This window comes from Strongylocentrotus purpuratus, unplaced genomic scaffold (assembly GCF_000002235.5).
Source record: "Strongylocentrotus purpuratus isolate Spur 01 unplaced genomic scaffold, Spur_5.0 spur5_scaffold_9, whole genome shotgun sequence".
Lineage (NCBI taxonomy): Eukaryota > Metazoa > Echinodermata > Echinoidea > Camarodonta > Strongylocentrotidae > Strongylocentrotus > Strongylocentrotus purpuratus.
In genome coordinates this window covers 12770236-12780041 of record NW_022145615.1, presented here as the reverse complement: position 1 = coordinate 12780041, position 9806 = coordinate 12770236, and the positions used below count along the sequence as shown (strand labels likewise).

Sequence of the window (9806 nt, the reverse complement as noted above, 5' to 3'; positions counted from 1 at the left end):
GCTAGCTTTGTTGTGTTGTCATCGCGTTTATAGGCCTATACGCACATTAAAAAAAAAGGGCACTGAAATCACGTTCATACGACTCAATCTCATTTATCGTTAATTATAAACAATCAACAGAGCTGATGTGAAGGAAAACACAGTCGTGACACATCGGGCATTGAGCGGACGGTTTCTTATTACAATTAAGATCTAATTGAGCATCAACTTAAAGCACTGATTGAAATAATGGGAAGTCAATTTTGAGCATGAATGGTTTAAAAGGGTATACCTTTGTAAACACTTTGCAACGTATTATAGTAGGACGAGGTGCGTGGGCAATCACGCCATCAAAATGGTGATGACTAAAATCTTGTGCGAGAGTACGTCATTTACGAGATGTCGAGATGTGTATTTTAAAGTATTGGGGTAATTATATTAATTGAAACAATCGGAAGTGTGGGAGAGCCGCGAAGGTTTCCGACTCACATACGAGATGTCCGGGTTCAATACCCTTACCTTGCTCGGTGCTTATGCATCGTTGTATACAGGTTGTTTTGTCCAATGTTTTTTTCAACATTACCAGAACTCAACCTTCTCTAGATCTTAACTCCCTCTCGATCGGCCCAGTTATTGAATTTGAATATAGGTACCTGGCAATTAATGCCGGAAATAATAATTGCAGGGCCCGCAGGTATAGCATCATTGATGTTGTTGTTATGTTGTTGTTTTTTATTTGTTGTTGTTGTTTATTAGTTGTGTTGTTGTTTATATATAGGCGGATGACTGTTAGATTTATAAAGAAATTAGCAATTTACAATTTGTAATTGTAATATATACCATCATCAAAATACAAAAGCAATATAACACAAATAACAATGGTATAACATCACACAGCAATGTTATAAAAGATTCAGAAAAATGTACCGCGGACAAGTATACCTAGTCATCAAAATAATCAAGACAATGCCATTAAATATTTAAGGATATATACATTCAAAGGAGCATAATTAAGTTCAGGAATATTAGGCTTTACTGTTGCACAATGATATTACTATAGACAAACAATTTTAGTTGAGGAGGGAATTATACACAGATGTAGCAGATAAAATAAATACGTGGAGAACCATCGACAATGGGTAATGACAGAAAGGAAATCCTAATGCAAAAACATGGAGTTACTAGCCTAACTCCATGCAAAAACAGACCAAAGTAGTCCTCAAAAGCCCCCCCCCCCCCTCCCCCTGGCTGCGTAAAATGGTTATGGTTGTGATTTTACAAAATAATCGATACATTATTCCAATTATTATCATAAAGACAATTACATTTGATTTTTAAAAAACATAGCATTTAAAGGATATTTCATTCTGACATGAATTTTTGTATATAATAAAAATTGTAAACATTACTTTGGTGAGTTGGAGGATAGTAAGGAGAGAAAGTATGAAAGCGGAGAGGATGGAAGAATGAAGAATAGAAAAAGGAGAATGATCAGCGTTTATCAGCAAAAAAACTAAATACATGTACAAACATGAAAATGATAATTATAATCACAGATGTTTGTTAAGAAGTCTACAATAGAGGGGGTAGTTGAAGTGCGGTGTCTAATACTGATGTGGCTATATACCCTGGGTAAATAAGACCAAAATATTATTGTTACGTTACATTTTCTGTATTTGTGTTGACCATTTAACGGGGCAAAGCCATGCAATTATCGTGTATTTATTGAACAGTCGGGCGTATAATCGTGAAGGGGGGGGCGGCGGCGGCGGCGGCGTACTATTTAAAGATGATATTATGCGTGCTGTAGACTGCATTAATCCCCCCCCCCCCTCCTCCGTGGGCCGGGCCATTGGCATATCCAGCCACAGAACTTACAGAAGAATGCTCCCACAAACTGATATGAGCTTTTAAGCGATGTAATCTCTATATTATTTTGCAAGTCTTTTTTTGCGCTCTGTGGGGGCGAGGATGGGTATCGCCAAAATACTTATTTTAGGGGTAGAACAGAGGAAAGCTGGGGTGGATTCATCAACAGAAGTATACCTAGCTAATAAGTGACATTTACCATGCTCCTGCAATTATTAATGAACAATCAATATAAGGTTCTGACTTTTCTGCGAATTTTCTATTTAACTTTTGAGAACAAGAAAATGCTATTAAAAAGCAGTAGTCTGCATCCTGAATCATGAGAACATAATACCGTGTATATTTGCTTTTAAGATTTGAAAATTTTCCGTCCATTGCTACGTTCGCAAATTGTTTGCACGAAGGCGCGACACTGTTAAAAACCCAGACATGACGGAATATATTATACACTGCACGCGATGTTGTAAAATTGCTGTTTACATTTGACGAGCAACATTTGCAATTGTATACGATAAGAATTATTCAGAAAGATGATTGCGATTATTTCTTTTCCTCAACAAACTAAGCTCCATTTTCTTGCTAAGTGTGTTTCACTCGATTTTGAGGCTATGTTAGATTTCCCAATATTTCATTATGTTAGTAAATAATCAAGATGAGAACAACATCCCTGTTCCTCCTAACCCTTCATTCTCCACAACCTTTCTATTCTTTCTTTCTCTCTCTCTCTCTCTCTCTCTCTCTTCTTTCTCCTTACTACCCCTCCACCCCTCTCCCATCCGAAATATTTCTCTTCTTTGTCTGTCTGTCTCTCTCTCTCTGTCCTCCTTCTCCATCCCCTACCTTTCACTCTCTTCTCTCTTCATTCCCATCCTCTCTCTCTCTCTCTCTCTCTCTCTCTCTCTCAATGATTACTTTATGAAAGAGGATTTTCATGTCTTCTTTTCCTTTTGATTGTCCAATATCAAATCTTTGTTTTAAAGTATATAAAATTGGTACATGTAAAAACTCTTGTATTTTTAAATAATTTATTTATCAATTCTGAGTGAAATATGAGTTTTTAGTTGATTAAACTGAAAAGTACATGATTGTAGGCCTATTGTCCTCATATTGACTATTTGAAAAGAGAAGAGCCGGACACAATTTGCCGACAAGTTTAACCAAAATTTCATAATAACCATGGAGAAGAAAAAAAACTAATGAAAATATTTATTAGCAAAAAAGTATTCTCAGATATTTAAATTTCCCGAAGGGGGTAAAAACCGGCCGTCAAATTAATTCAAACTAATTCATTTCTCATCAGTAGGTGAAAGAAGATTGTCATCGATTTTACTGTTTTGCCGATAATAAGGCCACAAAAATGAAACATTACTGACAGGAAATTCTCTCCACTCTTTAGCAGTTGCCCTGGATCCGCCTAGCTAGATCACAATCATAACCATTTTCTCTGGCCCGTATTGGTTTCAAATCCGGCTTAATAACGAGTTACCAGGACGGCAGTAAACACAGTACAAACTGCATCGTATCCAGCATTGACCAAGTATGTTGGTAGCCCTCCCCTATGAAAGGGGAGTGGCATGCACTGTAAAGTGCGATGATGACTGACAGGGCAAAACCATCTTACAGGCATCAGGCACAGTCGTCACGCCCAGATGGTCCCTGATGAATGAAAACGGGAAGAAACGAGAAAAGATCCTATCATTGTATGAAAACACAACTCATCGGCCACCCAAGCCATAATACACTGTCGCTCATAAAGTTTGAATATTTTTGTTTTACCCCAATTTATGGAATTATTTTAAAAATAATTGAAAAATAATAGATCTAGATAATAGTATACATTCTCAGATTTTATTGAATAATAATTTGACAATGTGTGTTTTGTGTGACTTCTAAAGCAGGTGTATGCTACTATGCTTATCAACTAGGGGAACTACGCCCTTAAGTCATAAATGACAGTAATGAGGATTAATGCCCCACAAAAGGGCACTAATATAGCACATCGACACGGTTTTGATCCTGGGGCCTCACAGTTACGAGGTCATTGTTTTGTCACTGAACCAAGACTGTACGCAGTGGGGACTAGGGTAGGGTGCAGTTTCCATAAATTTAAAAAAAAAACAGAAAATGCAATAAATTTTCAATAATTTTTTTGCATTTTACCTTGGTTCCCAACATAAAAAAATCCTCTGGACAGCCATGCATTATGGCTCCCTTTGTGGGGGCATTAATCTTCATTACTGTCATTTATGACTTAAGGGCGTAGGTCCCCTTGTTGATAAGCATAGTAGCATACACAATTTTCACGCAAAACAAACATTATCAAATTATTATTCAATAAAATCTGAGAATGTATACTATTATCTAGATCTATTATTTTTAAATTGTTTTTAAAATAATTCCATAAGTTGGGATAAAACAAAATATTCCAACTTTATGAGCGACAGTGTAGTACATCTTTAAAGCGCTTAATGTAAACTTTGTATTGAGCGCTATATATCAAGCAGAATATTACTATTATCATTAAATAGGCCTAATGCTTTGACTTTGGGTGGCTCCACACTGTATTTTGTTATCAGTCGTTATTGCTTTATTAAATATTGGTCTACATATACCATATTGTTTGTAAGTTGATTTCGTACCGAAAAGCATAATAATTCAAGAAGCCAGAGCAGGTTAAAACTAGAGAGGAATAACTTTAACATTTTCTGGCTGTACACCAAAAAAAACATTGCTTCATAGATCAGCTTCTGCTCTGTGGGGAAACTCTTAAGCCCTGACTACCTAACAATATCTTTTCTTGCAATAATGTTAGAGTTTTCTGTAATATGTTTATTTCCAAAGTAAAGAGCATATTAAATTCTTGTTATTATGTGACAAACAATTATTTAAAGTGATTATTATTATCAATATCATAATACTAATGCTAATATATGATAATAATAATATTATTATAATTATCATTATTATTATATTATTATTATTATTATTATTATTATTATTATTATTATTATTATTATTATTATGTTATTATTATTATTATTATTATTATTATTATTATTATTATTATCATTGCTATTACTATTATTACTATTATTATTATTATTATTTTCATTATAACCCACGTACTTTAGCACATGTCCAATGATGATTGATGATCCTATCTTGGACAGAGCAGGAACGAGCATGATCCAACGACTGTTGCCATATCGGTCAATGTCTTCCTTTCTTCGGCCACAATTTCTGACCCATACCGAACCAAAGAGAGGCCCATACCAAGCAAAACCCAGCACCTGCATGCAAGATGTAAATGGTGACCAATGAAGTATCATCATTATTAAACCTGACAGAGTAACTGGAAAGTTCACAGGTACAAAAGAAAAAACAAGGGTTCTAAAAAGGTTTTAGGTTTTTACTGATATTTTCCAGGTGATAAATAGGGTCAATAAGAAAGTAAGAGAGAAAATATAAGAGGGTTTTTGTATCGTAGGGGTGGGGTACAAGAACGAAATTTCTGGAGGGGTGTATGTTTTCTTGGATGTAGGCCTAATGAGGGTTTGCTAAAAATTCGAGTTTCCGCCTCCCCCAGATCCGACACTATGAATGATATTAAATTTGCGATAATAATTAAAGGGTGCAAGGAGGAGATATACCGTACGCGTGTTAGTCAAAAAAAAAATTACACCTAGAAAATTGCTAATTATTTAAAAAAAATCATCTATGAACAGTAGATTATTATACATTTGATGAAAGGGTGTTTTATCCCGAATCACTTGGTATAATTTTTGTGCGGTACGCCGGTATGTGTTCACGTTTGGATGAACATGAGGCATTGTTTGCTGGAGTGCTGTTTATAGATGTTTTTTAAATAATGGTGTAAACTTTTTTTGACTCACGCTGTACATGATTAACGTACTGTGTCTCTTACTCTTCATAAGTTCAAAGTTCACTTCGAAGGAGCATTAGTGGTAGAATTAATAACTAGAGTCTGGGCAAAAGAAGATGTGCGGCAATAAAATAAGTCGTTGATATTTCGATAATCGTCAAAATGATTGATCGATTCCGTGATAATGTCAACATTATAGACGCATATAGCATCTTTAATACATAGACATCAGTTGTATTCTCTTCAAACATACCCCCCCCCCCCGACAAAACTTATTAATCATAACGGCGTTCACCGCGGCGTTATACCGCAGTCACACCGTCAAGCCGACACAAACCCGACCGATTTTTGGCATAAAGATGGGGCTTGGAGAGACACTTGATATGGAATTTTTAATGATCACTGAACCTGTCATGAACTGACAGATCACTATTGATGATGAATGTATATATGACCTATATATTTTGTGTTTTATACCGTCGGTCCAGTATTTGTATTTTGGGGTAGGCGATATATAGGGTATTCCACTCCGATCAATCTATCTAGATTTAGACAATATTATTCATGATGAAAACTCGATAAATAGGCCTTCACATTCTTCTTTCTATTGTATTGAAATGATTTCGTTGAATCTATCCCTAAAACTTTTTTTTTTAAGGATGTTACTTTACCTGGCAAGCTGCCGTTGACATGGCGATTCCTAAAACACCCATGTTGTTATGCTTAGATGGTTACGCGCCTCAATCAAATTTGGAAACGCTTTCTTCCGGCTGTTATGTAGTCCTCAATCGGATATGAAGATGCTCTCTATTAAACAAAATGTAAAGTTATTAAAGGTAATACAAAGTTTTGGGAAATTTTGAAAATTGCGTGGATAGTGATTCTTTACAATTTTGATATATTTGGATGCCCCTGTGGATGTATTATAAACACTAGAAAATTTAGCCCCTAAACTACTTCTGCTTTCGAGAAAAATTGAATATACAAATTTACCGGTGCTCCCGGTAAATTTTGATAAATTTCAAATAGCGCCTACGGCCGTACAAGTAGCTGCGACCATGAAAATCTCAGAATATGTAGTTGTGATATATAATTTCCGACCGGGAACAACTAATCGGTAGATTTTAGTCAAGAAAAATTGTTTTATAGCTTAATTTATATCTTGACCTTGAGAGGGAGCTATACAACATAAAGAGTTTATTATTTACAATTTCATAACTTTAGACTCAATTTCATCCGCGACAACGATCACTGAATATTGTAGGACCGCATATGCGTCCAATATGTTCATTTGAACCAAATTCATGACCCCATACCAAAACTTTGTATTACCTTTAACAAGATAGAAACTTTATACAAGTTATCAACAAGATGACAGTAGGGACGTTTAGATTTGCGTGGACTGAGACGTGTGACGTCCATTCAAGGCAGTGCATTAAAAGGACGTCGACCGTATATCAATCCACATTGTCTTCGTGCAAATCTAAAAGTCCCTAATGTCACATGTCAAACAGATAAAAGTTAAATCCTCGAGATCAGTTGCTTCTTATAATTTATATACATGAAGAGATTAATCTATGGAATCTGAATAATGAATCAATTCAGGAGTTCACGTCCATTGATTGCTACAAAGCATCTTTATTCATCAAACTAAAAACTTATGCCATTATGTAGGGGTTCTAAATTTGTACGACAAGCCTTTGGCAAATAAGAAAGTTGTCAAATAAAACTTTTGTCCCATTACTATGCATAAAATTGGCAAACAGCTAAGTCTTTACTGCAGATGAGTATTATAGGCCCCCTTTAATAATACACTACTCACACGACAAGGTTTGAAAAGCCGAAAGGGCTACACTGTGCATTTTTGTGCTAGATCCGAAAGCGTTATTCTTCTTCGTTTTAAAAGGCCAAACACGGAATTTATTACCAATTTGTCTTTATTAATCCGAAGTGTTTGAACACAATTCGGCAATCTATATATTATTATAGTCGAAATGAATACTCACCTGCTATATGGCAAAACTGTTCTGTCTCACGCATATGGGCATGGAAGATTCCCGCCACAAAAGCCCGACACTCAAACCAGATGAAAAAATGCCAAAGAATCTAGGTTATCGTGGTATTGAACTCGAGATATTTATATACAAGGAATTCTACTCTGTTGACACTATTCAAGATTTTTGTTTATCGATGTGAGGAGTTCAAGCTTCTCGAGGACTTTGGATAGAGCACAAAAGAGATGAATTGGATAATAAACCATTTTACTGGGGGGGGGGGGTCGAGAGATCGTTGCACAGTGTATAATAATTTTTGTTGGTTTTCCATTCCATATAAATGATATGACCCTCTATTCAATGCAGCTATCATTGAACAAACACTAGACTCTCAAGCCAGAGGTCAAGATCCAATAATGTTAATGGAATATAAGATTACTAGCAGGACCCGCGGAAAATCAGTGGGGATTGTTGGGGGTTGTAAATAGATATATCTGCATGCTATCGAAAATAAAATTTGATTTGATATTTTGTTGTTGATTTTTTTTTTTTAAGCCAATTGTAACATTCATTTTTTTTTCTTTCTTGAGACGTTTTTTCCAGTTCTTTTTACTTTTTACTTTAAATTTTATTTCTCTTTTTTTCACATTAACCCCCCCCCCCCCTGCTCATTCGCCGGCTCGCTAAATATTTTCTCACATATTGGGCCCCCACCCTCGCTGCCGGCTGGATACGTCCATGTTGACTGCACCCTTTGGAAAGGCAAGAATAACCTCTTCAACTATTGTAACACTTGACTTCCGGATTTGAAATGATAATGGCTTCAAAATAACTTGTTTCACTTAACACAAACCTAATCATATTTCAAGCCAAGATATGCATTTTTCATTTCATATAAGTATTCAAATAAAGTTTATATGCCAGATTTGGAGGAAAAAAAAGTTTTACAATTGTCCTCGGTCTCCCCTATTAATGCAAGAAGCAATGCGTGTTTACATGCCAATAATTTTGCTACAATGCCACTTTCGTAGGGAGAGGTGTGATATTAGAAATGGAGAATACAGTCATGTATAATACATGTTTATATTAGGATAAAGACGTAATGTCCGTCGAAAATTCGTGACCTCATAAAAACTGTAGGATTCAAGGTATGATGTTCTTCATTATTTTTGCGTTCGTATATATATATATATATAGAGAGAGAGAGGAGAGAGAGAGAGAGAGAGAGAGAGAGAAGGGGGGGGAGAAAGTAAAGTGGATAAGTACAGACGCGGATCCAGAGGGGCCAGGCGGGCCTTACCCCCCCCCCCCCCCCCCCCCCCTCCCGGCCTAAAAAAAAAGTTGTAAAAAAAAATGGGACCAGAATTTACCTCTTTTTTTGCTCAAGGGGGGGGGGGGTGTTGAGTAAAGTGCTCACTATGCCCCCCTCCACCCCCATCCCCCCCCCCCTAACTGAGCGAAATATTATCGGCCGGCGCGATTTTCGAAATTCCGGGAGCACTGAAAGAAAAAGAAAAATTAGTGCTCATTCAGCAAGAGCAAAATAGATATAGTTGCTCATTATGTTGCCCAAGCATGCAAACAAATATTTGAAATTTTATGATATTGGCAATGCTGTTTTCTTTTTTTTTCTTTTTTTTTTTTGGGGGGGGGAGAAATGCACATTTCAGATAACATATACTCTTCAGAGGGTAATGTCAAAACCTATATCACTTTCAACAAAGCGGAATACACAAATACTGCATTTCATAGGTACAAGGCATCTGAACACAGTAACCAACTTTCTTTAGTAACATTTTATCATAGTTTGATCAAAGAGGTCCTATATAGTAAGCTCAGGCGCGGATCCAGGATTTCTGAGGGGGGAGGCCACAATTTGAAATCAATCTGAAATTTAGTGTGCTGAACTTTGAAAATCGTGCCGGCCGATATTTCGCTCAGTGGGGGGGGGGGGGTGAGGGTGGCATAGTGAGCACTTTCTTTTTACTCAACACCCCCCCCCCCCTCCTTGAGCCAAAAAAAAGGGTAAATTTCTGGGGTTTTTATACTTTTTTTTGGCCTGGGGGGGGCGTGTTTTTTTT

The 9806-nt window shown here is 36.3% G+C and overlaps 1 protein-coding gene across 1 annotated transcript; it reads right to left on the bottom strand.

The window, feature by feature from the left end:
• Positions 1 to 3404: 3404 nt before the first annotated feature.
• On the bottom strand, positions 3405 to 7916 carry LOC105445132. The gene is made up of 4 exons (XM_030976335.1): positions 7738 to 7916; positions 6403 to 6538; positions 4975 to 5138; positions 3405 to 3504 (listed from the first exon to the last, which is right to left on the bottom strand). The coding sequence occupies exons 2-4, from the start codon at positions 6442 to 6444 to the stop codon at positions 3405 to 3407; spliced, it is 306 nt and encodes a 101-aa protein (XP_030832195.1). The 5' UTR covers positions 6445 to 6538; positions 7738 to 7916.
• Between the last annotated feature and the right edge of the window lie 1890 nt (positions 7917 to 9806).

Excerpts from the sequence above, each read along its gene's own strand:
- LOC105445132 (XM_030976335.1), bottom strand. The coding sequence starts at position 6,444 with ATGGGTGTTTTAGGAATCGCCATGTCAACGGCAGCTTGCCAG. Across the intron at positions 5,139-6,402 it reads TGTCAACGGCAGCTTGCCAG|GTGCTGGGTTTTGCTTGGTA; the intron begins GTAAAGTAACAT and ends TCTTGCATGCAG. Across the intron at positions 3,505-4,974 it reads ATCATTGGACATGTGCTAAA|GGACCATCTGGGCGTGACGA; the intron begins GTACGTGGGTTA and ends TTCATTCATCAG.